The sequence below is a fragment of the Nerophis lumbriciformis genome, linkage group LG22 (assembly GCF_033978685.3).
Source record: "Nerophis lumbriciformis linkage group LG22, RoL_Nlum_v2.1, whole genome shotgun sequence".
In the NCBI taxonomy this organism is placed as follows: Eukaryota; Metazoa; Chordata; class Actinopteri; order Syngnathiformes; family Syngnathidae; genus Nerophis; species Nerophis lumbriciformis.
Genome location: NC_084569.2, coordinates 20,818,134 through 20,834,694, shown reverse-complemented (window position 1 = coordinate 20,834,694; position 16,561 = coordinate 20,818,134). Strand labels below are relative to the sequence as shown.

Genomic DNA, 16,561 nt, shown 5'->3' with positions numbered 1-16,561 from the left:
TAAAAAACACAAGATACACTTACAAGTAGTGCACCAACCCAAAACAACTCTCTCTCCCCTTTTGTTCTGGGCATTGAACATGAAGACTCTTCCTTCACTGTTCCGAGTGGCCATGAGAGTCTTGGCAGTGCCTGCCTCCAGTGCTCCAGTGGAGCGAGTTTTCAGCCATGGTGGCATCATACTACGCCCCCATCGTGCACAAATGACTGACAGACTCTTGGCTAATTTGGTCTTTTGCAAATGCAATGCAGCATAGGGCCCTGACATATAAAAAGTACAACTTTTTTGTTATGTTCACGTATATGTCATGTTTTTTCAATGTTAACACTTTTGTACAAATAAGTACATTTGCACTTTATTTTTCAATGTGTTTGTTCTGTAAAGGAATGAGTTAATGTTTAAAATGACTGGTTAATAGTGCTATTATAAAGTGCAATGTCAGCACAATTTTCTTTCCTGCAATTTAAAATGCACTTGTTTTATTAATAAATACAGCGTTTGAAAAGCATACACAATCTGTGTTAATATATTAGTCTGTGGTTAAAAGGACTTGAAAGGACTCGAAACTCAAAATGCAGGACTTAGGACTTGACTTGAGACTTTCCAGTCTTGATTTTGGACTTGACTCGGGGCTTGCCTGTCTTGACTCGGGACTTGACTCGGACTTGAGGGCAAAGACTTGAGACTTACTTGTGACTTGCAAAACAATGACTTGGTCCCACCTCTGTAACGTATTCCTTGTGCTGAGCAATCATAAAACGGCTGCAAAAGACGCACTGGGTGAGGCTCGCAGTAATCCCGCCTCCTGGTGGTAGAGGGCGGTAGTGATCCCAGAGATCATTTTTGCGACTACTCGGCTGCAGAAGAAGTGACAACAAGCAGCAACAGTTAGCAGCGATCGTTTATTTTTTCCTCTTGCCTGGCCTCTTAACATGGAGGATTACATATCTAAAATAAAACAGTTTTCTAAACTGGACTTTCAATCGAAGCAGGAGGTAATACTTAAAAAGATCTCCATCGAGACAGAGAGACTTTTAAAACTGAAGAAAGATAAGGAAAACTTCTATAAACAAGTTATCAATGCTTTTGTTCAAAAGGAGCTGCGCATGGACTTCATTTATAAGTAAAGGTAAGACCATAATAACGTGTTTTTTTTAATTTAAATGTGCTTTTTTGTAATTGTATGTGTAAAGTTAAAGTCAAGTTAAAGTACCAATGATTGTCACACACACTAGGTGTGGTGAAATTTGTCCTCTGCATTTGACCCATCCCCTTGCTCACCCCCTGGGAGGTGATTTAACCCCCAATTCCAACCCTTGATGCATGAGTACCAAGCATGGAAGAATGCTGGTATGAGCTTTGAAACATAACCCGTTAACTGCTGCCAATCAGATAAGATACTCTTTAGGGTTCATATGTTTGTAAATCTGACTGTGATGAAGTCAGCGCCTCACCAGCCATGAACCTCACCGCACGTCACTGACCTACAGGTACAAATAAGGTCACCTGAAACTGATCTCTCCTGTTCTTTTCCTGCTGCAAGATATCGACGAGTGTCTTCAAAACGTCTGCGGCGACGATGGACAATGTGTCAACGAGCCAGGAACTTATAAATGCGATTGCTTCAATGGTTACCAGATTGTAAGGAACGCCACTCCAGTTTGTCAAGGTCTGTCAATAATGAATGACTGTTTGTATTTTAATGTTGGATCTGCATTGACATCTTAAGATCACCATAATATAACAAACAATTAGGGGTAAAATGTCAAGGATTTTCAAAATTAAATATATTTCAAAATGATTAAAATTCCAGACACTAGCACACACATAGCACACAATTCATCGTCTATCGCGGTTATTGGTTCTGGGCCTGACTATCTAGTTTTACAAGAAAAAATTATCATACTAAAGATAAGGTAGATTTTTTCAAGAAAAAAGTCCTAATTTTTAAAAGAATAAAATTGCAGTAGACCCATTATAAAGATAAGGTCGAATTTTCAGGCTGCAACCCATAATTTTACAACAACAACAAAAAAATCACAATAGGCCTGTTACAAAAATAAATTGGAATTAAAAACCTAAACTTTTACAAGACAAAATCACAATAGGCCAATAACAAAATAAGGTAGAATTTTCAAGAAAAAATATCATAATTTTATAAGAATAAAATTGCAATAGTCCTATAACAAAAAAAAAGATATCTATAGGCCTATAACAAAAATATGGTATCATTTTAAGAACAATTTCATAATTTAAACAAGAATACAATTGAAATAGGCCCATAACAAAAATAAGGTAGAATTTTCAAGAAAACAGTCATAATTTTACAAGAATAAAATCGCAATAGACTTATAAATATAAGATAGAATATTTGTAAAAAAGCCATCATTTTAAAAGAAAAAGAAAATCACAATAGGCCAATTACAAAAATAAGTTAGAATCTTTCAAGAACAATTTCATAATTTTACAATATTAAGATTGTAATGTTATTATGTTCATTATTATTATTATATTAGTTAATGTCTGAATCCCATTCCTGAAAACTGGCACTGCCTGAATAAAATAAAAAAGTCAGTAATACGAAACACTCCAGTTTGTCAAGGTCTGTCAATAATGAATGACTGTTTGTATTTTAATGTTGGATCTGCATTGAAATCTTAAGATCACCATAATACAACAAACAATTAGAGGTAAAATGTCAAGGATTTTCAAAATTAAATATATTTCAAAATGATTAAAATTCCAGATACTAGCACACACATAGCACACAATTCCTCGTTTATCGCGGTTATTGGTTCTGGTCCTGACTATCTAGTTTTACAAGAAAAAATGATCATACCAAAAATATGGTAGATTTTTTTTAAGAAAAAAGTCCTAATTTTTAAAAGAATAAAATTGCTGTAGACCCGTTATAAAGATAATGTCGAATTTCCAGGGTGCAACCCGTAATTAAAAAAATAAAATACAATCACAATAGGCCTGTTACAAAAATAAGTTGGAATTAAAAAAACAAAAAATCTACAAGACAAAAACACAATAGGCCAATAACAAAATAAGGTAGAATTTTCAAGAAAACATTTCATCATTTTTTAAGAATACAATTGCAATAGTCCTATAACAAAAAAAAAGATATCTATAGGCCTATAACAAAAATATGGTATCATTTTAAGAACAATTTCATAATTTCAACAAGAATGCAATTGAAATAGGCCCATAACAAAAATAAGGTAGAATTTTCAAGAAAACGGTCATAATTTTACAAGAATAAAATCGCAATAGACATATATATATATATATATATATATATAAGATAGAATATTTGTAAAAAAGTCATCATTTTAAAAGAAAAAAAAAATCACAATAGGCCAATTACAAAAATAAGTTAGAATCTTTCAAGAACAATTTCATAATTTTACAATATTAAGATTGTAATGTAATTATGTTCATTATTATTATTATATTAGTTAATGTCTGAATCCCATTCCTGAAAACTAGTAATGGCACTGTCTGAATAAAATAAAGTCAGTAATACGAAACACTCCAGTTTGTCAAGGTCTGTCAATAATGAATGACTGTTTGTATTTTAATGTTGGATCTGTATTGAAATCTTAAGATCACCATAATATAACGAACAATTAGAGGTACAATGTCAAGGATTTTCAAAATTAAATATATTCAAAATTTCAGACACTAGCACACATCTATTCCTCGTTTATCGCGATTATTGGTTCTGGGCCTGACTATCTAGTTTTACATGAAAAAATAATCATACCAAAAATAAGGTTGCTTTTTTTAACTGAGCCGAGGACGTCGTTGTGGCTTGTGCAGCCCTTTGAGACACTTGTGATTTAGGGCTGTATAAATAAACTTTGATTGATTAAAAAAAAAAAATCCTAATTTTAAAAGAATACAATTGAAATAGGCCCATAACAAAAACAAGGTCGAATTTTCCAGAAAACAGTCATAATTTTACAATAATAAAATTGCAATAGACTCATAACAAATATAAAATAGAATATTTTTCCAAAAGCCATCATTTTAAAAGAAAAATAAATCACAATAGCCCAATTACAAAAATAAGTTAGAATCTTTCAAGAATAATTTCATAATTTTACAATATTAAGATTGTGTCACGACTTGGACTATGGCGTGGTTTGTTCTCCCGAGGTGCAAAAGATTTGGACCATACGTGGCGTGAAGGGGAATACATGATTTATTTAAACACTAAAACTACAAAAAAAGCTCAAACAAAAGGCGCGCACAGGGGCAGAGGTACAAAACTAGACTATAAACACAGAACTTGCACATTGGCAGAAACTATGAACAATTAAACAAAACACTAACTGTGGCTTAATAAACAAAAACTTACTTGGCATGGAACCGGCATGAAAAAAGAGTAGCAAGGGTCATAAGGGTGTGGAGAGTGCGCAGAAGCATAAATGCGAGGATGTCACCAGAAAGACAAACTGAAAAACAATGAACTTAAATACTACAGACATGATTAACGACTCAAAACGTGAAACAGGTGCGGGACGTGACAGGTGAAAACTAATGGTTGCTATGGTGACAAACAAGAGTGCACAATGAGTCCAAACGTGGAACAGGTGAAACTAATGGGTAATCATGGAAACAAGACAAGGGAGTGAAAAGCCAGAAACTAAAAAGTCCAATAACTAAATAAAACATGACTAAGACAAAAACATGATCACACAGACATGACAGATTGTAATGTTATTATGTTCATTATTATTATTATTATATTAGTTAATGTCTAAATCCCATTCCTGAAAACTAGTAATGGCACTGCCTGAATAAAAATACTAAGTGAAGTTTTAATATTACAAGAAAAAATGTCAAATAATGACAAGAATACAGTCGAAAAATTGGAAATTTTAGATAAAAAGCTTTACTAAAAGTCATGTTATATATTTTACAAGAATACAGTTGTATATACAAAAAACAACAACAAAGTCATCATCTAAGCTGTAACATTTTAATAATATTGAGGGAAAATGACAAGTTTCTTCTTGTAATATCACTACTTTTTCTTGTTACGTGACAACAATTTATTGTTCTGTTTTAAATTTTACCCTGTAATGCCGATACACAACTAACCCATTAAATATCATGTTGAACCAATCATTTACATGTTCTAATGAAACATAATTTGTGGTAGTCAGCAACAGTTTGTGTATAGTCATAAAAAGATCAATTTTCCCATGTTTTAATATTCCGTGTCATCTCTTTCATTGTCAGATATAAATGAATGTTCCAGAGCCGACTTCTGTGGTCCAAGCTCTTGGTGCACCAACACACTTGGAAGTTTTGCCTGCACGTGCCAGCTGGGCTACTTTCCAACTGAACAAGAACGGCCACCCAACCAGAACAATAATTGTATAGGTAAACCTACACTGTGTGGATAGAACACAACAGAGATTAAATTCATACTTCAAATAGGATAGCTATAGTCTATTCAAAATGGTCATCCTCCAAAGCAGGGGTCTCAAAGTCAGTGACCTGGTGAGTCCATTTAACCACATGAAAACGTTTGTCATCGACAAACTCCAAAACCAGTGAAGTCGGCACGTTGTGTAAATGGTAAATAAAAACAGAATACAATGATTTGCAAATCCTTTTCAACTTATATTCAATTGAATAGACTGCAAAGACAAGATACTTAACGTTCGAACTGGAAAGCTTTGTTATTTTTTGCAAATATCCCACAGGTGGACAGGCTAATTGGGAACAGGTGGGTGCCATGATTGGGTATAAAAGCAGCTTCCATGAAATGCTCAGTCATTCACAAACAAGGATGGGGCGAGGGTCACCACTTTGTGAACAAATGCGTGAGCAAATTCTTGAACAGATTAAGAACAACATTTCTCAACCAGCTATTGCAAGGGAATTAGGGATTCCACCATCTACGGTCCGTAATATCATCAAAAGGTTCAGAGAATCTGGAGAAATCACTGCGCGTAAGCAATAATATTATGGACCTTCGATCCCTCAGGCGGTACTGCATCAAAAAGCGACATCAGTGTGTAAAGGATATCACCACAATGGGCTCAGGAACACTTCAGAAAACCACGGTCAGTACCTACAGTTGGTCGCTACATCTGTAAGTGCAAGTTAAAACTATACTATGCAAAGCGAAAGTAATTTATCAACAACACCCAGAAACGCCGCCGGCTTCGCTGGGCCCGAGCTCTTCTAAGATGGACTGATTAAAAGTGGAAAAGTGTTCTGTGGTCTGACGAGTCCACATTTCAAATTGTTTTTGGAAACTGTGGACGTTGTGTCCTCCGGACCAAAGAGGAAAATAACTATCCAGATTGTTATAGGCACAAAGTTCAAAAGCCAGCATGTGTGATGGTATGGGGGTGTATAAGTGCCCAATGCATGGGTAACTTACACATCTGTGAAGGCACCATTAATGCTGAAAGGTACACACAGGTTTTGGAGCAACAAATGTTGCCATCCAAGAAACGTTATCATGGACGCCCCTGCTTATTTCAGCAAGACAATGCCAAGCCACATGTTACAACAGTGTGGCTTCATAGTAAAAGAGTGCGGGTACTAGACTGGCCTGCCTGTAGTCCAGACCTGTCTCCCATTGAAAATGTGTGGCGTATTATGAAGCCTAAAATACTACAACCGAGACCCCGGACTGTTGAACAACTTAAGCTGTACATCAAGCAAGATCGGAAAAGAATTCCACCTGAAAAGTTTCAAAAATTGGTCTCCTAAGTTCTCGAACGTTTACTGAGTGTTGTTAAAAGGAAAGGCCATGTAACACAGTTGTAAAAATGCTCCAGTGCCAACTTTTTTGAAATGTGTTGCTGCCATTAAATTCTAAGTTAATGATTATTTGCAAAAAACAAAATTGTTTCTCAGTTGGAACAATAAATATCTTATCTTTGCAGTCTATTCAATTCAATATAAGTTGAAAAGGATTTGAAAATCATTGTATTCTGTTTTTATTTACGAATTACACAACGTGCCAACTTCACTGGTTTTGGGTTTTGTACATGGTAGGCTATATAGGCTTCTAGGAGCGAGCAGCTACCCAACAGCTAAGCACACAATAGCACACAAGCTTGCCGTACATAATAAGTGCCCTTCATTGAACAATATTGCAGTTTAAAACATCTGTCAATAGTACCAAATAATCATAGTCGCATATTACCAACAGACTCGTACAAGAAAGTATCCAGTAACAAACGTGTCCGCATTATTCGACTTACTGTGTTATAAACCTATTTTAATGAATTATCATGACCATTAAGTGTTGCCAAAAAAAAATAAAACAAATACTACTCCACTTCAAAAGCATTAGTGTTGTTCATATCTTCTATTTTTTGTTTCGAAGTAATTTTACTTGATCAAACCTTACCGTTGGTTCTCGCCTGGAAAAGGGTGGAGTGCCATCTCCGGGTTGGGAATGAAATCTTGCCCCAAGTGGAGGAGTTCAAGTACCTCGGAGTCTTGTTCACGAGTGAGGGAAGAGTGGATCGTGAGATCGACAGGCGGATCGGTGCGGCGTCTTCAGTAATGCGGACGCTGTATCGATCCGTTGTGGTGAAGAAGGAGCTGAGCCGGAAGGCAAAGCTCTCAATTTACCGGTCGATCTATGTTCCCATCCTCACCTATGGTCATGAGCTTAGGGTTATGACCGAAAGGACAAGATCACGGGTACAAGCGGCCGAAATGAGTTTCCTCCGCCGGGTGGCGGGGCTCTCCCTTAGAGATAGGGTGAGAAGCTCTGCCATCCGGGAGGAGCTCAAAGTAAAGCCGCTGCTCCTCCACATCAAGAGGAGCCAGATGAGGTGGTTCGGGCATCTGGTCAGGATGCCACCCGAACTCCTCCCTAGGAAGGTGTTTAGGGCACGTCCGACCGGTAGGAGGCCGCGGGGAAGACCCAGGACACGTTGGGAAGACTATGTCTCCCGGCTGGCCTGGGAACGCCTCGGGGTCCCACAGGAAGAGCTGGACGAAGTGGCTGGGGAGAGGGAAGTCTGGGCTTCCCTGCTTAGGCTGCTGCCCCCGCGACCCGACCTCGGATAAGCGGAAGAAGATGGATGGATGGAAACCTTACCGTAAACGCCACACTACAAAATATGGGTATGCACTATAATTTGTGGCTCCAATATCATATCGGAAGTGAAAAAGTTGTACCAGGACACACTTAGTTTTAAGCGAGATTCAAGATTACCATTTTTAATTTAACTACTGTATTATGGTGCCCCAATTACACTAAACTATGACATCAACATGTGTGCGTTTGAGACCCCTGATCTAAAGTCAAGTGTTTTTTTGGCAGCTACGGTTGATTTTTCTTTTCTTTTATGTTTCAGATATTGACGAGTGTGTTGAAGATGCCACCGTCTGCGGTCCTGACTCCAACTGCACCAACTCGGTTGGGTCATACATCTGCACCTGTTTCCGTGGTTACCGGGCGAACAACCCAAACGTGATAGCCAGCAATGTTAACCCATGCACAGGTGAATGCACCACTTGAAGGACTCGATATCTACTATATTTTTAATTTGTGTCTTTTTCCCTGTTTTATAGACATAGACGAGTGCAGCGAGACACCTGGTATCTGCGGGAAGGGAACCGTGTGCACTAATACACTGGGGACCTTCTATTGTTCCTGTCCAGATGGCTTCTACCCCACCACTGGGATAATATGGATTTTTGGTGTCTCCTTTTGTAAAAGTAACCTTTGAATACACTAAACTAAGATAGCATTATTGTTCAAAGAGCAGCACATATGGAATATGATCATTTCTCTGGTAGGTCTTCATGATATTCTCGATGAGATAAAGCCTCCAGTGGTAAGTGACGTTTTTGAGGTGACATAATCAAGAAAGAACATTAAAAATAGGAAAGCTGTTCCATCATGTTAGTATATAAGTAAGTGTATATGTTGCAGGGTCGCACAAAAGAAAGAACCTTTCTGGACAACATGGACCAACAACTTGTCAGCAACAACGACATCATCTTGCCAGGACCAGTCAGTACAACGAAACAACAAAATATAATCAATATTATCCCGCTAGTATTTAAACTAATGCTAGTGTGCTTCAAAACATGTATTGTCTTGCTCTGATATGCTGTTATGCATTTTTGGAGCATACAAATACAGCAAATCTAAGCATTTTATATTTTTTTGGGGGGGGAAAAAATATGATATATAATTTTTAAAATTATTCTATAAACTAAAGCATTTCTGAATATTATCTTCATCAAAACATACTTTTTGGGGTAGATTTTTGAAGCATATAATGCACCCCTGCGACCCCGAATAAAAATCCAAAATAATAAAAGTAGTAAAATATTATATATAATAGTAATAATTATTCTATGAACTGAAAAAAAGATGCAAATTGCCTTAATAAAATCAATGTTGTTTTGTTTTTACTTTTGTGGCATATACTGTACAATTACAGCATATTTAGAAATTTGCTAAATGTTAATGGAAAAAAATACAATTAAATAGATCATATAATTATAAAAATCATTGTATAAGCTAAAAATGGTTAAACAATTACACTCATCAAATTAGACCTTTTGGGCTGAATCTTTGAAGCATATACAATTACAGTATGTGGAAAAAAAGAATAAATAAAAATAAATTCATACAATATGATATGTAATTAGAATAATTATTCTAAAAACTAAAAAAATATATATAAAAATCACCCTCATTAAATTAAACTTTTGAGGCTAAATTTTTGTAGCACGTAAGATTATATCACAGCATTCACACAATTTTGTAACAAAAAAAAAATAGATAAATGATAAATGATAGTTATAATAATCAAATATTATATATAATTTTAATAATTAATCTATGTATTTAACTAAACTGGATTTTTGTAGCATATAACATGACAGCATATTTCAGCATTCAATATATTATGTAAAAATAGTAAAATATAAAAACTATATAATTAAAAAAACCATTATAGACACACATTGGAAATATTCTGTTTCCAACCCCTTAATTATTAGTACGCAAACACTTACAGTCCATTCAAAAATTTATTATTATTATGAGTATATATCTTTTGCCGCATTTCTGTTTTAATCTACAAAACCAGTGAAGTTGGCACGTTGTGTAATTTGTAAATAAAAACAGAATACCGTATTTTTCGGAGTATAAGTCGCACCTGCCGAAAATGCATAATAAAGAAGGAAAAAAACATATATAAATCGCACTGGAGCCCGGCCAAACTATGAAAAAAACTGCGACTTATAGTCCGAAAAATACGGTACAATGATTTGCAAATCCTTTTCAACTTATATTCAATTGAATAAACTGCAAAGACAAGATATTTAATGAGACACTTAATTTTTTTTTTTGGCAAATAATCATTAACTTAAAATTGAATGGCAACACATTGCAAAAAAGTTGGCACAGGGGCATTTTTTACCACTTTGTTACATGGCCTTTCCTTTTAACAACACTCAGTAAACGTTTGGGAACTGAGGAGACCAATTTTTGAAGCTTTTCAGGTGGAATTATTTCCCATTCTTGCTTGTTGTACAGCTTAAGTTGTTCAACAGTCTCCGTTGTGGTATTTTAGGCTTCATAATGCGCCACACATTTTCAATGGGAGACATGAATTGATTAACGTGGACCCTGACTTAAACAAGTTGAAAAACTTATTCGGGTGTTACCATTTAGTGGTCAATTGTACGAAATATGTACTGTACTGTGCAATCTACTAATAAAAGTTTCAATCAATCAATCAATCAAAGGTCTAGACTACAGGCAGGCCAGTCTAGTACCCACACTCTTTTATTATGAAGCCACGCTGTTGTAAAACATGGCTTGGCATTGTATTGCTGAAATAAGCAGGGGCGTCCATGATAACATTGTTTGGATGGCAACATATGTTGTGTGTACCTTTCAGCATTAATGATGCCTTCACAGATGTGTAAGTTACCCATGCCTTGGGCACTAACACACCCCCATACCATCACAGATGCTGGCTTTTCAACTTAGCGCCTATAACAATCCGGATGGTTCTTTTCCTCTTTGCTCCGGAGAACACAACTCCCACAGTTTCCAAAAACAATTTGAAATGTGGACTCGTCAGACTACACTTTGCATCAGTCCATCTTAGATGAGCTCGGGCCCAGCGAAACCGACGGCCTTTCAGGGTGTTGTTGATAAATGCCTTTCGCTTTGCATAGTAGAATTTTAACTTGCACTTACAGATGTAGCGACCAACTGTAGTTACTGACAGTGGTTTTCTGAAGTGTTCCTGAGCCCATGTGATGATATCCTTTACACACTAATGTCGGTTTTTGATGCCGTACCGCCTGAGGGATCGAAGGTCACGGGCATTCAATGTTGGTTTTCAGCCTTGCTGCTTACATGCAGTGATTTCTCCAGATTCTCTGAACCTTTTGATGATATTACAGACCGTAAATGGTAACATCCCTAAATTCTTTGCAATAGCTGGATGAGAAATGTTGTTCTTAAACAATTTGCTCACGCATTTGTTCACAAAGTGGTGACCCTCGCCCCATCCTTGTTTGTGTATGACTGAGCATCTCATGGAAGCTGCTTTTATACCCAATCATGGCACCCACCTGTTCCCAATTAGCCCGTTCACCTGTGGGATGTTCCAAATAAGTGTTTGATGAGCATTCCTCAACTTTCTCAGTCTTTTTTGCCACTTGTGCCAGTTTTTTTGAAACATGTTTCAGGCATCAAATTCCAAATTAGCTAATATTTGCAAAAAATAAGAAAGTTTCTCAGTTCGAACGTTAAGTATCTTGTCTTTGCGGTCTATTCGATTGAATATAGGTTGAAAAGGATTTGCATTATGTTTTTATTTACCATTTACACAACGTGCCAACTTCCCTGGTTTTGGGTTTTGTACAAGACAAAGAAGCTTTAAGTCTTAAGATTTGACAGTGAGGACATATTTATTCCATGTGCTGTATTTGATCACCTTTTTTCTCTTCGTCTCCTCAGACAGTAGCAAACAGCTTCTCAGCATCGATGGTACTTTTTTTTCTTTTTTTTTTTAACCTACTTTCATTGCTATTTGTAGGAAACTTACTTTTCATGTCAACATGTCCTCAAGGAGGTGTCAGGAGTTGGACCCCAGGCCAAAACCATCAAGGTGAAAAGCGAAGGAGACGCAGAGACTGGAAGTAAGATCCTCGCTATCTCGGACCGCCTTGTGACCGCCATGGTGTCGCCGGGTCAGAACCACACCAAAACCACCTTGAACAGCACAACCGTGGGTAAGCGATGTTCACCGTTCTATTATTGTTTCACAACATTCATACCTCCTTAAATGTGTGGGCTAGATCTAACCCTTGAGATATTTGGACCTGAGAGTAGTGGAAGTTCTTCTCATCTCTCAGCAAATGGAAACATCATGCAAATAAACCTAGAAGGTCTGGCGAAGAACAACAACGGTGAGACACATGCATGACATGATGTGGTATGCATTGGATTCCCCATTGTTTTCCCTTTCTTTCATAGTGACACTGCAGAGGACTCTGGTTCTCACAATGAGATCTTAATTTACATGAGTTTTAAGTAAACTGAATAAACATTGTGTTTTATCATACGGACCTGACCAGGTTCTGCGGCAGCGGCCTTTATGACACTAAACGGCATGGAGAGTCTTCTCAGTCATCAGTACTTTGAAAGCGAGAACAGGACGGAGATGTACTCGGACGTTATCACAGCGGTCTTACCTTCAGTGAACAACACCGACCTCACCGAGCCGGTCAACTTCACCCTTCAACACAAGAAGGTGTCTCATTTTAGAACAAGACGTTTCTTTTAACTACAGTGGTACCTCGGCTTATGAGTTTTGGGGTTTTCGAGCTTTCTCTCGGCTACCAAATGTCATGGTCAACTCTGTAAGAACCTACTGGTTAGACATCGATTGGTTTTTCCAACCATTGGAACGAAGAAGAAAATGAGTATGAAGGAGAGAAGAATTAAAGAAAGAAATCATCAAAAACATGGCCGACCGTTTAGTCTAGGGGTGTTTAAAATTTTGCCAATGAAAAATCAAAGCATGCGGGGGACATTTTTATATTTTTCATTTTCAAAACCAGCACAATACAAGTGTTCCAGTCATAAAAATATTAAAAATAAGTCATATATTATTTTTTTTTTCAATGCTTAAATCTCAGGATCAACTTCAGAGCTATGTGTCGATACAAAGTTTTATTTTGTTTTATGCCCTGGCAAAAAAAAACTGGCAAAAAAAAATCTAAATATGCATTTTTAGGGGACCCAGCATTGACTACATGGATTTTAATTAATTCTGACATAGGACGCTGTTACATTCATTAATACAAGTTTTTCAGGTTCACAGAATGAATGAAACTCATATCCCGAGATACCACTATATTTGTTAGTCTTTGACATGCACGGTTAGGTTTTTTTTTTAATTTTTTGTTTTTTTTAAACAGATCTTACCTGAATCTGGTTCGGTGACATGCGTGTACTGGGAGCACGCAGGAGAAGACGAAGGAAGTGAAAAAAGCAACGAGGCAACCAAAAATATGAGATGGTCTGTCGATGGATGCTGGGTTGCATACTCAAACGCAAACTTCACAGTGTGCAGCTGCTCTCATCTCTCCACATTTTCCCTCATCCTACAGATTGTGGAGGTATTGAAATATATATACAGGTAAAAGCCAGTAAATTAGAATATTTTGAAAAACTTGATTTATTTCAGTAATTGCATTCAAAAGGTGTAACTTGTACATTATATTTATTCATTGCACACAGACTGATGCATTCAAATGTTTATTTCATTTAATTTTGATGATTTGAAGTGGCAACAAATGAAAATCCAAAATTCCGTGTGTCACTAAATTAGAATATTACTTAAGGCTAATACAAAAAAGGGATTTTTAGAAATGTTGGCCAACTGAAAAGTATGAAAATGAAAAATATGAGCATGTACAATACTCAATACTTGGTTGGAGCTCCTTTTGCCTCAATTACTGCGTTAATGCGGCGTGGCATGGAGTCGATGAGTTTCTGGCACTGCTCAGGTGTTATGAGAGCCCAGGTTGCTCTGATAGTGGCCTTCAACTCTTCTGCGTTTTTGGGTCTGGCATTCTGCATCTTCCTTTTCACAATACCCCACAGATTTTCTATGGGGCTAAGGTCAGGGGAGTTGGCGGGCCAATTTAGAACAGAAATACCATGGTCCGTAAACCAGGCACGGGTAGATTTTGCGCTGTGTGCAGGCGCCAAGTCCTGTTGGAACTTGAAATCTCCATCTCCATAGAGCAGGTCAGCAGCAGGAAGCATGAAGTGCTCTAAAACTTGCTGGTAGACGGCTGCGTTGACCCTGGATCTCAGGAAACAGAGTGGACCGACACCAGCAGATGACATGGCACCCCAAACCATCACCCAACCATGCAAATTTTGCATTTCCTTTGGAAATCGAGGTCCCAGAGTCTGGAGGAAGACAGGAGAGGCACAGGATCCACGTTGCCTGAAGTCTAGTGTAAAGTTTCCACCATCAGTGATGGTTTGGGGTGCCATGTCATCTGCTGGTGTCGGTCCACTCTGTTTCCTGAGATCCAGGGTCAACGCAGCCGTCTACCAGCAAGTTTTAGAGCACTTCATGCTTCCTGCTGCTGACCTGCTCTATGGAGATGGAGATTTCAAGTTCCAACAGGACTTGGCGCCTGCACACAGCGCAAAATCTACCCGTGCCTGGTTTACGGACCATGGTATTTCTGTTCTAAATTGGCCCGCCAACTCCCCTGACCTTAGCCCCATAGAAAATCTGTGGGGTATTGTGAAAAGGAAGATGCAGAATGCCAGACCCAAAAACGCAGAAGAGTTGAAGGCCACTATCAGAGCAACCTGGGCTCTCATAACACCTGAGCAGTGCCAGAAACTCATCGACTCCATGCCACGCCGCATTAACGCAGTAATTGAGGCAAAAGGAGCTCCAACCAAGTATTGAGTATTGTACATGCTCATATTTTTCATTTTCATACTTTTCAGTTGGCCAACATTTCTAAAAATCCCTTTTTTGTATTAGCCTTAAGTAATATTCTAATTTTGTGACACACGGAATTTTGGATTTTCATTTGTTGCCACTTCAAATCATCAAAATTAAATGAAATAAACATTTGAATGCATCAGTCTGTGTGCAATGAATAAATATAATGTACAAGTTACACCTTTTGAATGCAATTACTGAAATAAATCAAGTTTTTCAAAATATTCTAATTTACTGGCTTTTACCTGTATGTATATATAAAGTCGTGGTCAAAAGTTTACATACACTTGTAAAGAACATAATGTCATGGCTGTCTTGAGTTTCCAATAATTTCTACAACTCTTATTTTTTTGTGATAGAGTGATTTGAGCACATACTTGTTGGTCACAAAAAACATTCATGAAGTTTGGTTCTTTTAATGAATTTATTATGGGTCTACTGAAAATGTGACCAAATCTGCTGGGTCAAAAGTATACATACAGCAATGTTAATATTTGGTTACATGACACTTGGCAAGTTTCACTGCAATAAAGCGCTTTTGGTAGCCATCCACAAGCTTCTGGTGGAATTATTGACCATTTCTCTTGACAAAATTGGTGCAGTTCAGCTAAATTTGTTGCTTTTCTGACATGGACTTGTTTCTTCAGCATTGTCCACACGTTTAAGTCAGGACTCTGGGAAGGTCATTCTAAAACCTTAATTCTAGCCTGATTTAGCCATTCCTTTACCACTTTTGACGTGTGTTTGGGGTCATTGTCCTGTTGGAACACACAACTGTGCCCAAGACCCAACCTCCAGGCTGATGATTTTAGGTTGTCCTGAAGAATTTGGAGGTAATCCTCCTTTTTCATTGTCAAATTTACTCTCTGTAAAGCACCACTTCCATTGGCAGCAAAACAGGCCCAGAGCATAATACTACCACCACCATGCTTGACGGTAGGTATGGTGTTCCTGGGATTAAAGGCCTCACCTTTTCTCCTCCAAACATATTGCTGGGTATTGTGGCCAAACAGCTCAATTTTTGTTTCATCTGACCACAGAACTTTCCTCCAGAAGGTCTTATCTTTGTCCATGTGATGTCAGATGAAACAAAAATTGAAATGGGACAATGAAAAAGGAGGCGATACCTCCAAATTCTTCAGGACAACCTAAAAATGTCAGCCCGGATGTTGGATTTTGGGCGCAGTTGCGTGTTCCAACAGGACAATGACCCCAAACACACGTCAAAAGTGGTAAATCAGGCTAGAATTAAGGTTTTAGAATGGCCTTCCCAAAGTCCTGACTGTGTGGACCGTGTGGACAATGCTGAAGAAACAAGTCCATGTCAGAAAACCAACAAATTTAGGTTAACTGCACCAATTTTGTCAAGAGGAGTGGTCAAAAATTCAACCAGAAGCTTGTGGATGGCTACCAAAAGCGCTTTATTGCAGTGAAACTTGCCAAGGGACATGTAACCAAATATTAACATTGCTGTATGTATACTTTTGACCCAGCAGATTTGCTCACATTTTCAGTAGACCCATAATAAATTCATAAAAGAA

The 16,561-nt window shown here is 37.5% G+C and overlaps 2 protein-coding genes across 2 annotated transcripts in view; one reads left to right on the top strand and one right to left on the bottom strand.

The window, feature by feature from the left end:
• The window catches only part of LOC133615477 (ubiquitin carboxyl-terminal hydrolase 37-like), a 107,796-nt gene that overhangs the window by 47,339 nt on the left and 43,896 nt on the right, over window positions 1-16,561 (bottom strand). Inside the window, exons 4-7 of the mRNA XM_061974094.2 lie at window positions 13,469-13,647; window positions 12,733-12,776; window positions 12,316-12,428; window positions 12,084-12,250 (exon numbers count right to left, since the gene is read on the bottom strand). The gene's annotated coding sequence lies outside the window, so the exon portion shown is untranslated. The remainder of the gene's footprint in view (window positions 1-12,083; window positions 12,251-12,315; window positions 12,429-12,732; window positions 12,777-13,468; window positions 13,648-16,561) is intronic.
• The window catches only part of LOC133615130 (uncharacterized), a 44,942-nt gene that overhangs the window by 10,058 nt on the left and 18,323 nt on the right, over window positions 1-16,561 (top strand). Inside the window, exons 5-15 of the mRNA XM_061973491.1 lie at window positions 1,544-1,669; window positions 5,257-5,400; window positions 8,355-8,501; window positions 8,572-8,718; window positions 8,800-8,837; window positions 8,936-9,016; window positions 11,996-12,025; window positions 12,108-12,270; window positions 12,337-12,447; window positions 12,616-12,791; window positions 13,462-13,662. Coding sequence (XP_061829475.1) covers window positions 1,544-1,669; window positions 5,257-5,400; window positions 8,355-8,501; window positions 8,572-8,718; window positions 8,800-8,837; window positions 8,936-9,016; window positions 11,996-12,025; window positions 12,108-12,270; window positions 12,337-12,447; window positions 12,616-12,791; window positions 13,462-13,662 — 1,364 coding nt within the window. The remainder of the gene's footprint in view (window positions 1-1,543; window positions 1,670-5,256; window positions 5,401-8,354; window positions 8,502-8,571; window positions 8,719-8,799; window positions 8,838-8,935; window positions 9,017-11,995; window positions 12,026-12,107; window positions 12,271-12,336; window positions 12,448-12,615; window positions 12,792-13,461; window positions 13,663-16,561) is intronic.